This window comes from Pithys albifrons, chromosome 5 (genome assembly GCF_047495875.1).
Source record: "Pithys albifrons albifrons isolate INPA30051 chromosome 5, PitAlb_v1, whole genome shotgun sequence".
In the NCBI taxonomy this organism is placed as follows: domain Eukaryota; kingdom Metazoa; phylum Chordata; class Aves; order Passeriformes; family Thamnophilidae; genus Pithys; species Pithys albifrons.
This window is the reverse complement of record NC_092462.1, coordinates 73,559,540-73,576,128: the sequence shown is the minus strand read 5'-3', so window position 1 is coordinate 73,576,128 and position 16,589 is coordinate 73,559,540. Positions and strand designations below refer to the sequence as shown.

At 51.7% G+C, this 16,589-nt stretch overlaps 1 protein-coding gene across 8 annotated transcripts in view; it reads right to left on the bottom strand.

Annotated features, from left to right (window-relative positions):
• Nucleotides 1-823: 823 nt before the first annotated feature.
• RNF24 (ring finger protein 24) overlaps nt 824-16,589 on the bottom strand; it is a 30,215-nt gene continuing 14,449 nt past the window's right edge. For 6 of the 8 annotated variants that reach the window (XM_071557046.1, XM_071557047.1, XM_071557052.1 and 3 more), the window contains 5 exons: nt 12,803-12,952; nt 7,184-7,226; nt 5,978-6,019; nt 3,873-3,952; nt 824-2,171 (listed from right to left, as the gene is read on the bottom strand). In XM_071557046.1, the coding sequence (XP_071413147.1) occupies nt 2,033-2,171; nt 3,873-3,952; nt 5,978-6,019; nt 7,184-7,226; nt 12,803-12,945 (447 nt within the window). In that variant the 5' untranslated portion in view covers nt 12,946-12,952 and the 3' untranslated portion in view covers nt 824-2,032. Of the gene's footprint in view, nt 2,172-3,872; nt 3,953-5,977; nt 6,020-7,183; nt 7,227-12,802; nt 12,953-13,985; nt 14,010-14,299; nt 14,611-16,589 lie in introns of those variants that run through there. The other 2 variants (XM_071557048.1, XM_071557045.1) reach the window with 2 other exon arrangements.

The window sequence follows — 16,589 nt, the reverse complement described above, 5'->3', positions numbered from 1 at the left end:
TGGGCAGGCTCTGGCCCAGGTTGGGCAGAGAAGCTGTGGCTGCCCCATCCCTGGGAGTGTCCGAGGCCAGGTTGGATGGGGCTTGGAGCACCCTGGGCTGGTGGGAGGTGTCCTTGCCCATGGTAGGAGGTGGAACTGGATGGTCTTTCAAGTTCCTTCCAACCCAAACCATTCCATGATCTTGTGATCCCAGGGTGGGATGCGGTGCCGGGACAGCCGGCACTAGAGGGCAGCAGCCGCTCGCGCCGGGCAGGGCCCGGGGACAGCTGGACAGGGACAGACAGCGGGACAGGGACAGCGGGACCGACACCGTGCGAGTCCTGCTTTCTCCTCCATCCACTGTGGGATGGCTCCAGCTCAGCCACCCCCGTGGGGACAATCCAAGGGGATTTTTCCACACGACAGAAGAGCAGGAGTAGAAGGAGGTGAGCAAGAGAGGGACTTCTGAGCTGCAACCCAGAGTGCTGAGGCTGGGGATGAACTCCCCAAATCGTATGGGAAGTTTGCCTTAGGGGTTTGGGCTTGGAAGATTGGTTGGAGAAGGAATATCCTCTTCCTAAGCAAGGAAGCCCAGGCCGTGCCTGGAACCTGCCAAACCCCTTGGATAGGTATTTTGGGGAGCTCAGCAACCCACCTGCCCTCACAGGGTGATGTCCCCTTTGGCCCTGGGACAGGGATGACACAGGGAGGGAGACATGGACAACAATCCCAAACCAGCCCTTCTTTCAGCTCCCCCCAGGGTCCCACCCCTGCTAGCGACATCCCTGGAGTGACAAAGGGCTGAGGAACGAGGGGTGGGGGGACAGACCCCCTCAAACACACCCCCGCTTCCAAAACCTGCTTTTATTCACATTTCAAGTCAAATCACATGCAAACTCTTGGTTGTTTTTTTTTGCTTTGTTTTTTTTTCTTTCCTTAAGAAGAGTGTGATTAGCAAAAAAGATGCATTATTAGAATTTCCAAATAGCAATTAAATATACAAAAATAGAGCTTACAAAAAAACCAAACAAACGAGAGGAAAAAAAAACCAAAACAAAACAGCGAATGTTTTAAAAAATATTCTGCTGCAGAATCCGTAGTGTACAAACACGTCTATGAGGCTCCACGCTCCATAAACAGTCCTGGCAGGCGCACAGAATTTACGGGAGGGGGGATGGCACCTGGAGCCCCCCCAGCCCTGCCCCCGGGAAAGCCACTGCCCTGTAATACTGACATCCCCCTCCCCAAAATCCAGGGAATACGAGTTGTGAGGCTGGTGGGGGACACCCAGGCGAGAGGGGTGGCCTAGCTGCCCCCATGTGCTGACAGTGGGTTTGGGGCGCTGCCCACAGACCCCCAGGGCAAGGCTGGAAGCGATGGGATGATCCCAAAAGCCAGGATTTTTTCCTGTCCCCCCTGCTATGGCTCTCACCACTGATGGGTGCCCAGGATGGTGCCCATTCCAGGGACCCCTGAGGTAGCCGAGGAGGGGGACAATCCCCCCCGGGCAAGGCAGGAGGGGGATGCAAACCCAGGAGACCCCACACAGCCACCATCCACTGCCCCTGGGTGACACCAGCACCGACACCAACCACGGCACGAACCCGGGGGTCAGACAGACCCCATTTCCTGCTGGGAATGGCAAAGGCAAAGGAACCAAAGGCGAAGAGGAGGGAGCAGGAACCACCCGTGGTGCTCCAGGGTCCCCCCTGCATTTGGGGCACTGCCGGGGGGCAGGAGGCACCGGGAGCTGGGGGGATGTCAAGGCGTTCCAGCAGGGCACTGGGTGCCTCCATGGCCATGCTGCTTCCCGGCGGTGCTGGAGAAGGGATGCGCTGGAAGAAGGATGTTGTGCCGAGGATCCCGAGTCCCCTCCTCACCCTGGCAGAGGAACCAGCCCTGGCTCGAGGGTCAGGCCCTTCCCCGGGCGAGGTTTGGTGCTCCCCCGCTGCGGCCGTGGGGTGTGTGTGCCCCGCGCCGTGCCCGGCCCCGGCGCTTTGGCCGTGTCCCCGTCCCGCGGGCAGGCGCAGTCCGGGCAGGGCCCCGCAGGGCACTATACCATGTTCTGGGCCCCGGGCAGGGGGCCCTGGGGGGGACCTGGGTCCGGCTTCCCGTGGAGCTGTGCCAGCTGCAGCACTGGCATGTTGCACAGCGGGCACACCTTCCGCACCTCCAGCCACTTGATGAGGCACCTGCGGGACAGCGGGGACACACGTGGAGTTAGTGGGGACACACCTGAAGTTAGGGGGGACACAGGCATCAGGGGACACACACATGGCATTAGTGGGGACACACACATGGCAAGAGTGGGGACACATCTGGCATCAGGGGACACACACATGGAGTTAGTGGGGACACAGCTGGAGTTAGTGGGGACACAGGCATCAGGGGACACACACATGGCATTAGTGGGGACACACCTGGAGTTACTGGGGACACAGGCATCAGGGGACACACACATGGCATTAGTGGGGACACACACATGGCAAGAGTGGGGACACATCTGGCATCGGGACACACATGGAGTTAGTGGGGACACACGTGGAGTTAGTGGGGACACAGGCATCAGGGGACACACACATGGCATTAGTGGGGACACACACATGGCAAGAGTGGGGACACATCTGGCATCGGGGACACGCACATGGAGTTAGTGGGGACAGACGTGGCATCAGAGGGGACACACATGGCCATACTGGAGACACACAGGTATTAGTGGGGACCCACCTGGCATTAGCAGGGGGCTGCAAAAATACCCCTCCCCTAAGCCCCACTGACCCTCCCCCTGGACCTTTGCTGCTGCTCCCAATTATTAATTCACCATTTGGGTGCCTTTATATTTTAGTGGGACTTTTTTCCTTTGTGTGTGTGTATAAATACATGGATTTTGTGCAGGTATGTTATATATGTGTATATATATATTTATATATTTATATATCTATTTATATGTATTTATATATATAAATATATTTATGTTTATAGATATAAAATATATATGCATAAAAAATAATTAAAAAATATACACAAAATATATCTGCAAATACATAGAAATATACACAAATTATAAATACATAAGCTATAAATAATGTATCATATAATACATAATCACATGTCATGTATATATAAAATAATAAAATTATGTAAATAATCATTATATATAATAGAATCACACTATTACATTTGTTCTATTATATATAATCATATATATAAACAGAATATATAAGTAATAAAATCTATAATAAAATATTACATAAACCATATGTATAATATAAAAATGTATTACATAAAATATTTTATACATACTATATATAATAGGATATTAAATACTATGAGTGTATATAACATTATATAATATGATTATATAGAACATAACATTATTACATATAGTAATGTAAATTTTAGTGGTTTTGCCATATATAAACCACACATATAAAAACTATAAATATTTACATTTTTCATGGAATTACAGACTGGCTTGGAAGGGATCCATGAGGATCACCAAGGCCAACTCCTGACCCAGCATGGGACAAGTATTTTCCCAGCCCTTGGAGCGATGCCCAGGTGGTCCCTGCAGACCCCTGGGGAGCTGTTATGGTGGCTCTGGGGATCTCTTTTATAAATTTATATAAATTTTATGCATGTAAATACACACACACAAGGGACAGGTACAGCTTGGAATATATAAAGTGTATGTCTATGGATACAGATACATGTGAAGCCTTTTGCCAGCTCCTGACTGGACCTGTGCTGCTCCACGTGCTCTAATTCATTCAATATGGGGCAGCAATTCCTGCCCCTGGAATGCGGTGGGAAGAGCCCTTGGGAAGGAGCAGCAGCACCAGGAGCCCCTGGGGCTGGGACAGCCTGGTCCCAATCCCACTGCCCACACTTACTTCCTGTGGAAGGCATGTTTGCAGGGACAGATGCCCAGCTCGTCCTTGGGCTTGAACTCCTCCAGGCACACGGCACAGATCTGGAAGGTTTGGGATGCAGAGGGTACAGTCAGTGGTCAGGAAGCAACATTTGCACATAAAAATCATTCAGACAGCTCTGAGCTGGCCAAAATCACAAAATTCCAGAACGGCTGGGGTTGGGAGGGACCTTAAAGCCCATCCAGTCCCACCCCCTGCCATGGGCAGGGACACCTCCCACCAGCCCAAGGTGCTCCAAGCCCCATCCAACCTGGCCTTGGACACTTCCAGGGATGGGGCAGCCAGAGCTTCTCTGCCCAACCTGTGTCAGGGCCTGCCCACCACCATTAGAGGGGTGAAATCCTCCCTAAAACCTTCCCAAATTTCCCTGCCTGGGCTTTGGGATTGCAGGCTGAGGATCAGGTCTCCTTTTGACGGTGGAGGGGACCCCAGAGCCTTCCCAGAGCAACAACCCCAAAGCTGCGATGTGTCTGATGTGCCAGGAGCTTTGAGGGTGCAGGGGGATGGATCCCCACTGCTGCTGTCCCTGGGCCTGAGCTGTATCCACAGGGATAACTCTAGGAATAGGAAAAGGCAAAGGGTGTTGTCTATCCCAGGGCTGGGAAAGCTGGTGGCTGTTTTCCCACCAGGCAAAAGACTCAGCCTTAACTTCCTTCCCCTCGGCTGCCAATTCTTCCTGACTCATTTTGGATATTCCTGGAGATTTTGGATATTCCCAGCTGGTTTTCCCAGACTCCAGGGCAAGGATTTCTGTCAGTCCACAACAAGGGCTGGGCACAGCAGCTGGGACTGTTCCCCAGGGAACACACACCTCCCGAGCTCCTGCAGGGGCTGGGAGAGGCAGAACGATGGGAAAAGGGGAAAACCAAACCCAGCGATGGCAGGGAAGGGCTGGGCAGGCGCTTTCCCCTCCCCAGGCCTCTGGGCATGTTGGAAAATTCCCACCCACCCCCTCCTCTGCTTTCCAGAAACACTTACTGTAAATGCCAAGATCCAAATGCCCAAAAAGGGATACTTTGGAACAAAACCATTCCAGCCTTTCCCAAACCCGAGGGAAGAGCCTGAGCTGTTCTACCCTCTTCCCCACACACCCCTCGTCCTCCCAGAAAGCCAGGAGAGCTGTGGAGAGTTGGGATCAGAGGTGGAGCAGGACAGACAGGAGCTCTATCGCTGCCGTTCAGGGTGCTGGCACATTCCCAAATCCCTCCTACAACCCGTTTCTCACCCCAGGAAGTGCTTTGAAGTCCATGTGCCAACAAAAAACCCACTGCAAGGGAGAGGATCAGAATCAGGGGCCTCCAGCAGGGACTGCTCAGAACCTCAGGGCCCTTGGGATTTACCCCTTGGCTGTTGGGAGCGCAGGGCGAGGATAAAACTTGGGATGGGCTCTGCCCAGGGAATTAAAATAAAACACATAGAGACCTATAAACAACTGGAGCTGGTACTGAGCAGATGAGTGGCCTCATGCCCGGGATGTGGGTGGGCATTTTTGTTGTCTTTAGGGGAATAAATAAATCCAGTCTGTGTTTGATGTGGGATTTGAGCACATTCCTGCTCAACTTCAGCAGGAAAAGCGGGCTGTAAATAGGGACACTCAGCCCCAAAAGGCCTGGAAACTCACGGAGAACAACCAAGGTGTTTCAGACCTCACCAGGGCAGGGGGGGAGAGGTGGATCTGCCTCTTCCAGGGGCTGGAGGAGGGTGTTTATCCCAGGTTTCAGTTTTCCCTGCCCAGAGCTGTGCTGGATATCCTCATGCTGCCATGTCCCCACCCAGGGACACTGTTTATCCATGGCCAGCTTTCCTTGGCCTCCCCTTATCCACAGCTCCTTATCACTGCTGTAATAATATGGCAATAAATAATAATAATGGTGCAGTAAAAGCTCGAGGGGAGCCAAGAGGAGGGAGATGGTTTAATTCAGGCCTTTGCAGAGGTGCTTTCCCCTTTTCCAAAGCACACCTGGCTGCATGCTCTGCTCCCAAGGGAGATAAATTGGAGGATTTGCCCCACCCCAGTGCGAGGAAGAGGAGGGTGAGGGACCCTTTGCTGCCCAGGATGTGCTCACCTCATGGAGGTTCAGTTCCTTCACCTTCTCCTTGAGTATAACCTGCAAGACAAAGTGCTGGGTTCAGGGCAGAACTTCTGCTGTGAGCATTCCCAGGAAAAACCTCCATGAAGAGATTCTGTTGAGTGTCCCAGTAGAACTGGAAATCCCCCAGTAGAACTGGAAACCCCCCAGGAGTGCATGGGGCCTTCACCCCTGAGCAGGAACAGCAGGAGGGCAGCACTGGCACAGACATAACCATGAACACAAGGACCAAATCCAGGAGGTCTCTTCCCAAATTTAACTCTCCTGGGCTCCCATACTCTGCCATAAGCCCCTGCATGGATGTCTCCCACTTCACTTTCACTCCCAACCAGGCTGAACACCTGGAGAGGGGCATAAATCCAGGATAAGTTTGTTATCAGCCCGACCCCACCCAGTTTCCTGCTTAAGCAAGGGATCAGAGGCAGAAAAATCCCATAAATCCTGGAGAAAACAGGACATGGAAGCAGCAACTTGACACCCACCTCTGGGCAGTGTTTATTTTAACTGGTGAGGGTGGAAGTGTGCAGGGAAGAGCTACGATTGCCAAGGTGACAGGGAGCTGTTCTCTGGGAAAGCCCTGTGGCAGCAGAGGGTTGGGAGCAGCCAGGACCGACCCTGGGAGCAGACTGAGACCTCACAAAACATGATTTGGTGGCTGGGGAAGTGATGGCATCACTGCCAGAGTGGGGCTGGAAAGGTTGGGGTGCTCCAGAGGTGGAGATGTTCCCACTGCTTGGCAGAAAAGCTGGAGACCTGGGGATGGGCAGGTGAGGGATCATAGAATGGATTGGGTTGGAAAAGACCTCCGAGATCATCAAGTCCAACCCTTGGTCCAACTCCAGTCCCTTTACCAGATCATGTCACTCAGTGCCACGGCCAATCTCAGTTGAAAAACCTCCAGGGATGGGGAATCCACCCCCTCTCTGGGCAGCCCATTCCAATGCCTGAGCACTCTCTCTGCAAAGATTTTTTTTCTGATGGTCCTGGGCAGCCCAGCTGGTAGAGAGCAATTAAATCAGCAGGGACAGAGGTTGGCCTGGGTGTTACAACTGCTCTTCCAGGGCCAAAATTCTCCCAATGAGAGGAACAACACAAAGAAACCTGATGGTGTGGCTGCTCCAACATGGATTTGGCACTAGCCATGAAGGGAAGGAGGAGAAAACTTCCTGAAGATCATCTCACCTGTTTGTAGGCGTAAAGCTCTTTGTGTGCTTGGTGTCTGAGCCTGCAAGGAGACAGGGAGAGGTGAGAAGACAGGTAAAAACCCCAGGATTACTGTCATACCTCAGATATTTCACTTCCCTCCTTTCCAGACTTATTATTTATTTAGTTTTTCATTTCAGAAGTGAGAATGGCCACATGAAATGACATGTTTAAGCAACATGCAGCTTGCCCTGTTGCTGGGAAGGGAATGTCTCCATCCCAAAGCACACAAATTCTTCCCTATTCCTCTTCTGACCTCCCCAATTTTCCAAGCAGACATTACCCACACTGTTAAGACCAGGAGAAGTGGGTAAATCATGAGATGCCACAAATCTCCCCCAGTTTCCAGCCATTTCTGCTGCCAACAATTCCCAGACTGGACACAGCACCGTTTTCCAAGCAATGGGGATTCAGACCTGAGGAAAGCTCCGCTCCATCTCCAGTGAGGATGGGGAAGGAGACCTCCCTGCCCAGAGGGTTCCCACCAAACCCCCATCATGCTGCACAGGCAACACTGGGTTCCTCAAACTCAGCTTTATCCTCAACTCTAAGATCAATCGAACAACATCCACTCCTGGAGCAAATTGAGGGATGGAGATGAATGGGATGAACCTATTCCAAGGACACCTGAGGCAGCAGGAAGTCCAGCTGGTGGCAGCAGGAATTTGAGGCCCCAAGCAAAGAGCTGGATCCATCCCCTCCCTCTCCAGAGTCAGAACCCAGAACAGCCCATTTTCCACAGCTCAGGGGAGTGCTCCACAGGCACCCACTGGCTGGAAAAGCCCATTATGATCCTAAAATAAATAAACTTAAAATAAAAGATAACTAATATTGCCTCTCATTACCAGACATGGCACTTAGTGAAGTGCTCTGGAAGCTCAGGAGGGAAGACACCCGAGCTAAAGAGTGGGCCAGGCACTTTCAGTAAGGACTCAGTGTGTGGCTGCAGAGCTTGAAGAGCTGTAGGAATATTTTCCCCAGCCAGTCCTGAGTGTGAGTTCAGATGGGAAACCCCCTTGTCTGGAATTTAATTTCTCCAAAAATGTCCTGAGGGCTGTCTCAAATCCCTGGCTGAGCTCCTGGACATTTACAGATCCTGCAGTGGGTGAGTTATAAAAATAGGATGGAAAAATATATCCTTGTGCTTGGTTTCCCCCCTAAAATGTTGTGGGCCTTGAAAGTTGAGGAATGGGTAACAATGCACCTGGAATGCTGCAGTGAGAGGTGCAGGAAGTTGGCTCCTGAGTCCCAGATTTCATGGGGAGCCATCCCTCCTGCTCCAACAGTGCTGCTGGCAGGAACCTGTCTGTAGAACCACGGCAAACACTGCAGCAGGCAGGGAGGAAAAGGAGGAGGAGGAGGAGGAGGAGGAAGAGCAGGATAAAAAGGGGGAGGAGGAGGACTAGGAGGAGGCTGGGGTCGCATCCCTCTGCCATTGACCCTGAGCAGAAACATGAGCAGAAGATGCAGGAACAATAGAGTAAACAGGATGAAACCGGCCCAATCCGCAGGGATCCGGTGGCTGGGAAGGCGGTTATGAAACACAGATGGAGAGAGGCAAGGCGTGTGGCTGGAGAGCACAGGCAAGGGAAAACTCCTGGAATGGGAAGAAGCATCCATCTTATGGATCCATGGACACCAAGGGTTTGGCCTCTGTGAGCCAAAGCCACCGGAGCATCTGGGCCAGCAACAGGGAAGAAGTGATCACCTGGCCCTGCTTCTGTGCAGCTCTGTGCTGTGAGCACGGATACCACAATGCCATGAGCTGGTGCTGAGTTAGACAGGGAGATTTTCCAAAAAAATCCCTCCCTGGAGGTTACAGGGAGCAGCACGAGCACATCTGGGGCCAAAGCTGCGAGCTCTGTCTGCTCCTCCACGTTCCCCTTTCCAAGCCAGGATCCAGAGCCAGATGGATCCTGGTCAGGCCTGGTGCAGCTGTCGAAACCAGACCCCGGATCCTGGCAGGCACTATCCCTTCCCTGTCAGACCCAGCGCTCCATCCATCTCGTGTCAAGCGCTGTGACTCCAGAGGAATTCCTGGCAGATGTCTGACCGAGATAAGGGACCACACAGCTCGTGGCTGCGAATTGCGTGAGCGCCGGCCCAGAATTTAATATCCGCCTCTTGTGGGCTCTGGGATGTCTTCCCACAGGAATGGGAGTGCCCCACTGCTCTGGGGACTGATCACCTACAGCAAGTGAACAACTCCAGGAATAAAATGCAGATTTACCTCCAAGATCTGCTTGTCTCACATTCTGTAGTAGAAGTAACAGAAAGGTCCCAGGCACAGGCTCTTTGCACCATCTTTGTCACTGCTCCCAGCCCAGCCAGGCTCCTTGAGCTCTCCATGGAATCATGGAATCATTAAAATGTTGGAAAAGCCCCCCTAGATCATCCAGTCCAACCATTCTGCAGCACTGCCAAAGCCACCACTAACCCATGTCCCCAAGTGCCACATCCACGTGGCTTTGAAATCCCTCCAGGGATGGGGATTCCACCACTGGCCTGGGCAGCTGTGTCAGGGCTGGACAACCCTTTATACTCAATCTAAACCTTCCCTGGCCCAGCCTGAGGCCGTTCCCTCTCCTCCTGTCCCTGTTCCCTGGAGCAGAGACTGACCCCACCTGGCTCCCCACTCCTGGCAGGGATTGCAGAGCCAGAAGGTCGCCCCTGAGCCTCCTCTTCTCCAGGCTGAGCCCGCCCAGATGCTCCTGCTGCTCCAGACCCCTCCTCAGCTCTGTCTCCTTTCTCTGAACACAAAACCCAACAGCAGTGTTGGATCCTGGTAGGTCTGAATGCAGAATGAAACAGCCCTATAAAAAATGTGCTTTTTATGGGCTGCACTTCCTGAGCCTCCTGGAGACTGTGAGCTGCACTAGGGTGGGTAGGATGAGCTCCATGTGATCCTGCAGAAAGCGTGGAGAGAGGATCCTGCAGCCTTCACTCGGGGTGAGCGTGGCATTGCTCAGCTCAGCATCCTCCTGGACTGGGTTTTATGGGACCACAGGCAACACGAGTTTATCACTTTCATTAATTCAGCAGAGATCAGACACAACCAGCTGCCTGCAAAATTTCATTTCCTTGTTCTTCCCTTTTTTATCTGTAATTTTTCCAAGCAGAGGCAGCAGTCATGAGGGACTTGAGCTTTGACCTGAGTGTTCTGCAGCAGCAGAAGAGCTCGAGATTCACCTGGACATTGCACAGACAACAATCTCTGCTGTGCTTTGTGCTGAAATCCCTACTGAACTCTGTTTTGAGCCAATCCAATTAAAAATGCCACTTTCTCTCCCTCTGGAGCTGGCAGCATATTCTGTATTGACACAGCTGTGCAGCACAGCCCATGTTCTCTCCTGCCCTGGCACATCCTTTATTTAATGCCATCAGCGCTGGATTTGGAGTGAATATACCAGATATTGGCTTTTCCATGGATGCAGAGAAGAGGTGCATGGGATGCTCTAATCCAGAGCAGGCCATGAGAACCAGGGTGGTGTCACGAGCCTCACTTTGTATTTGCCAAATATTTGCAGATGTGGAGTCACGGGAAAGGAGGCAGAGGGAAGGGATGGGCTGTGTTGACTCTGCACTTATGGGGGTGCTGTTACCTGCAAATAACCCCTATGGATGCAAGCAGAGCCCTGGAGCTCCTGAGGGGACCGTCCTGGCCCTCTGCCTGGGTCAGTCTCTCTGCCCTTGCAGGTGGGTGATCCTCATCCTGCTCCCCAAACCCCAGCAAAGCTCAGGCTTTTATATCCCACACAAGATTCCATAGCAGCTTCCATAGAGGTGGATGCTGCTGGGACACTGGCACAGATAAAAACCCATGGCATGGCAAAACCCTCCACAACAGGGCTGGAGGATCCTGTTTTGGGTCTGTTTTGCCAAGAAAAGACCTGAGGGAGAAGGTTTGAAGAGCCATCTACAGAGTTTCAGCCTATAAAGGGATCACTGGCTGATCTAATCCAGCCTCCCATCTATCATAGGTTGCTAAATAGCACCTCGGGAACAGGAGCCAAAACGTCTCGTCCAGAAAGGTCCTCGGTCTTGATTTAAAGACGTGAAGAGACAGAGGACTTGCCACTTCCTTGCTGGCTTCTTTCACCAGTTACTCACCCTCTCTCTTACAACACGCCTGCAACTTCTAAATTTAGTGATTTTCTGGCTTGACCTTCCAGACATTACTCCTTGTTATTCCTTCTTTGGGGCAGAACACACCCAGCAGGACCTGGTGCCCAGGAAAACACCCTCAAAGCCCAAACATTTCATTTTCCAAGCGAGCTGTATAGATTCAAGCTCCATCTGAGCAAAATATATCCTTGAGCCTTCTGAATACCTCGGGTCTATTTTGGTTTTTTGCATCCTCTCCCACTGGTGTCCCAGTTAAAATGCAAACATTGGATGCAGATGCAAATCCCAGCACAGACCTTGTTAACATTGAACATCGTGACACAAACTGCCTGGCTGGGAACAACTGCCTTGTCTTCCAGAATGGACAGTGGTGTTGCACCTTCAGACACCCTTTTCTTTTGTGTAACTGGGGGGAAAAATGAAGATATGACACTCAGGCAGGCAGTCCAAATCACCCCTGGGTAAACCTGGGTTTGGGCTGATCTGCATGTTTTATGAGGTTCTGGTTCATACAGAGAAGTAAATGGGTGGAAATTAGAAAGTATTTCAAAGGTGACATGGAAATCTCACTTCCCAGGTCTACAAAAGCAGGACAAAATATTTTTAACACTCTCTGGATAGAAAACCTGGTGGGACTGGCTGCTGTTAGGCAGCCAGAGGCAGGCTCTGTGGTGCAAGGAGAGACTGGGAATCTGTGTACAGGGACAGAGGGAGGGGATACGATGGATGTATGACAAGCAGGGAGCTGGGGCCAGCTGAGAAGCCAGAGGGGAGGAAAAGGAGATGGAAAAGCTGGAGAGGAAAGCTCTGGGCATGCAGGATTTTGGCTGCCACTGCTGGCAGAGTGATGCCCTCTGCTCCCAGACACAGGGAGCTCCAACCCTGGAGGGCTCCCACAACTCGTCCCCATTGCCACTTCAATTCCCAGGTGCTGTGCTTTTTCCCCACTTGCCTCTAGTTTTCCCTCCAGCAGGAAGAGTTTCTCCTCTCAATTAGCAGCCCAACAATCTCCCCAATGGCCCATAAAATAATTAAAATAAGCCCCAAACTGGAACAACCTTTGGCCCTCCTGTCCCGCTCCCCATCGCTCAGATTAACACATCAACTCTGCATCATTAATCTCCAAACTGTGCTGTTGAAGGAGCAATTTGTGTCCAATAACCAACGGAGCAGGTATTAAACATTCCTTAAGCACACGGGACACGAGTTACTCATTACAGAGGGAAACGTGTTGAAACATTAAGCAGAAAGCAGGTACCATAAAACATCCCTTTCCAGGCTTTTTGAGAAGCCAGCCATGATTCCACGCCTGTTTTAGCAAAGTGTATATCCCATTTTTTAAGTGGATATAATGGGACCGCCCTGTGGGACATCAGGTTCATGGGAAGGTAAGATGATGCCACCCTCTTTTTGGGATGGAGGGATCGGTGGCAGGCTCAGAACCAGGAAAGCTCCTGGGAAACACTCCCTTACCTGATCAAGTAGCAACAGAAGAGCAAACTGAGGATGAAGACGAAGATGGCTGTGCCGAAAACCACGATGTATATGTTGAGAGGAAGGTTCTGGAACCCGATGTTCGGCATCCTGAAACTGTAATGCTGGAAGTCCGAGCTCATGGGTAGGCTGTGGAGACAGGGAGAAAACACATGGACGTTAAGCCCTTTTGGAATGCACTTTGGAGACCAGCAGTCCCTCCAAAGGGAGGCAGAGGGGGAAGGAGATGCCTTCTCACTCATCCCCCTCCGAGGTGAAGCCATCCTTGCCCCCAGCTTGGTAACCCTGAAAACAAAGCAGGGCTGGATCAGCTGAGGCTGGGATTTTTCTTCTCCTGCTGTGAGCTTCTCCTCCAGCTATTTTCCTTACACCCTTCAAGTTAAACACTGCACCAGGAATTGCATCCAAGCAGCCCCAGCTGCAGCCAGTGTCCCTCAAACCCCTCAGTAATCAGGTAAAAACACTGAGAGCAGCCAGAAAGCCCTGGAGCAAGGCAGATTTTCCTTCCCTTCTCTTCCAGTGATTTCCAAGACCTCATTCCATAGAATTCCCTCCTCCCAAACTACTGAGCATGCACAGAGCCCAGCATCCCAGTGCACTGCCAGCAGAAGGGACAGGACAAGGACCTTCCCAGGCCATACAGCAACACCTCTGAGAGAAATCACAGGGAGACTGTGGAGTCTGTAAAACAAGCTTGGTTTGTTTTCCCATGTGAGATCCAGGTTTGGTGGTTTCAGGGCACTTTCAGAGGTTTCAGCTTTATTCCTCAGCACAACCCCCCCAGGAAATCCCCAAGGTACCCGACGGCCAAGAGGAAGACGCTGCAATTTTGATTGTCACGTACCACGTCTGGGACGTGCGACCAAAACTTCCCTCCCCTTGGAGAGCCCCAATTAAACCCTGAGCAGCTGCCTGGGATAACGACTCCGGTGTATCACCTGCCCCAGGATTTTAATTGCACTTATTTATTATTTCTTATCTTTCCATCACTCTCTGAGCCATTCACCCTCGGATGAGCACAACCGTCACTGGCCAGGCACAGAGTTCCCCCGCCCCCAGCTCAGAAAAGGAAGTTAAAAAATACACCTTGTTTTCCCTCCTGCCCACGGGAGAGGGCTGGACGAAGCATGCGAGGAAGTTTGACAACAAGCAAGGAAAGTACCTGCAGTCTGAAGCCTGTTTCCCAAATAAAATCACGGAGGGATAACAAAACCCTCCCCTGGAGCAGGGAGTTTTCGATGGCGCAGTAATTGCACAGCTCCTCGTTCTGAACGGCATGAGAAGACAACGACGAAACCTCGGGATCTGAGCCCAAATGTGCCACGGAGCGACACTCCAAAATCAAGCAAAATCATCCTCTGAATGTCCCTTCAAGCAGCATCCTCAATCCTGAATCTCTTTTTCCTCTTAAGTGTTTTGCTGAACACTTTGAGCTTTCCTCTGTCTTCCCACGGGATACTCCCGGAGCAGACTCACCTTTCATCCCGGCTGCCCCACTGGCTCTATCCCCTCACTGAATGCAGCATTCCCACCAGCTGAGCACCCGCCCGGGAGCCTCCTTGCTCAGGCTGCTTTCAGTCTCCTCAGCTCGCTGGAAGTTTTGAGGCAATTTCTGGTAAAGCCTGGATTTGATTAAAGCCTCCAGAGACCAACACGCATGTTCAAAACCTCTCCCGGCCAACATGGAAACGCTGCAAGAGCTCGGAGAGCCGGCACATCCCCCTGCCAGCGCCGGTGGAGATGGGATTTTATAGCCCAGCAACCACCCGGCAGCTCACGCTCCTCCACCGTCGCCTGTTCCGCTCAGCTGAGCTGGTTTGCTTTGCAAATAAATTAAAAAAAAGCCCAAACCAGCCCCCCAAACCTTTGTTCCCGGCTCCGGCAGAGTTAATGCGCAGCTCGGCGTCAGAGCAAGGCTGGGTTTGGTTTCCAGCCCCGCACCATTTGCTGGGTCAAAGGGATTTTTAGACGGTTCAGGGACTCCCCTCGGTCACGCTCACAGCACGAGGATGTGTCGGCTGGAGGACGAGGCTCCGGCTGCCCCACCTCGCCCTTGGGCTGATAATCACCAGCATTGGCCAAGGTTGGCTGCCTCCAGCTCCTCAACCACCCAAGGGAAACGTCCTCCATCTGGGAAAGTTCTGGGTGTTTTCTTGTAAGGAAGGACAGAACACTCTTGGAGAAGAGGCAATAAAACCAATCAGCACCGGATTATTATTTTTCTTTCCTTTACAACTCCTTTAACTTGAGATGCTCTTCTGACCAGAGCCAGAGTTTTCAGCTCAGCAATTCCATGAAGAAATTCCAGGGCAGAGACGGTGGGTAAGGAGCATCCAGGCAGCATTTAGGGCAGCAAATCCCAACCATCCAGAAAAATTCCTCACAGCTGAATGCACCTGAGCTGTGCTGTTCTTGCACCAGTCCCCAAAACCATCATAGCCCTTAGAAAACAAGTGGTTGACAGAAACGGAGCTCTGACCCACCCCCAGCATCCTACTCTCTTCTTCCAATGCAATAGATTTCCAAGTATTTTGTCCAAAAAGGATGTCACCAATGCAGCCATGACCTACCTGCCAGCCATGCCGTGGGGGCTCAGCCTCCCAGAACAACCTTTCAAGTCCAGCAAGTCCCACACCAGATTCATCCACCCCCCACATGAAATAACCTTCTCAGCTGCCCTGGTCCTCCCTCCCTCCTGCTGCAACAGCTGAGAAATGTTATGACAAAAATCACGGAGGTTAAAGGGGGAAAATCAGTTATCGTGCCCAGGATCCAGGAAACTGTTAAATTTAAAAGACTCCAGTGAAATCTGATGATTCCAAGCAGCCAAGCTTTGGAGTTGGGTTTTTTTAAGGGGAGTGGGGGGGGAGGAACTGTATTTTAATCTGCTTCAGATTTGCGAGAGCGCAGCCAAAAGAAATAAAAAAGGAGTCATAAAGAAGGATGAAAGTTTCTGGTGCAGAACAAAAGCCTCCCTGTTGCTCTCTCTATGGCCAAGGCATCTCGGAGTGAGGAGATGATGCTTGTGGGGCACCCACAGCCCCAGCAGGTCCCTGCATCCCCCAGAATGGGGGGCACAAGCTTCATGTAGGAAAGGGGGTCCCTGGCACAGGTTGGGCAGAGAAGCTGTGGCTGCCTCACCCCTGAAAATGCTCAAGGTCAGGGTGGATGGTGATTGGAGCAATGTGGGACAGTGGAAGGTGTCCCTGCCTATGGTAGGGTAGTTGGAAGTAGATGGTCTTCATGGCCCCATCCAACCCAAATCATTCCATGATTCCATGATTCTATAGCATATAGAGCAAAACAAGGAACAAAGGAACAAGTGTACTGAGATGCAGAGAGCCAGAGATGGCAATGCCACAACACAGAACAACCTGAGCTGCACGTCTCCCTCCTCACACCCTTCACTGACTCAGCCACGTGGGGACAAGCACGTCCGAGTTTCTTCAATGAGGACAAACCAGAGCTTTAATTAAAAGCCAAGTTCTGGTTAATGGGCTATCGAGCATTCAGGGAGGGAGTGTTACAGGTCAGCGTGAGCTCGGCGGCGTCGCAGCCCTTTGATTACACCTTGGGCTGTTAAAGGCAAACCTGCAGAAGCCACGTCGCCAAATTAATCCCCATTAGAACCACAGTGAGCACTTAATGCGTGGGGCCAACCTCTTACCCAGAGCTTTCCACAGTGGATCGCAGAGGGACTAATAAAGGAGACAATTATCTTCTCACAGGTAGAGAAACTGAGGCAGGGAGGAGGGGAGCGAGGCAG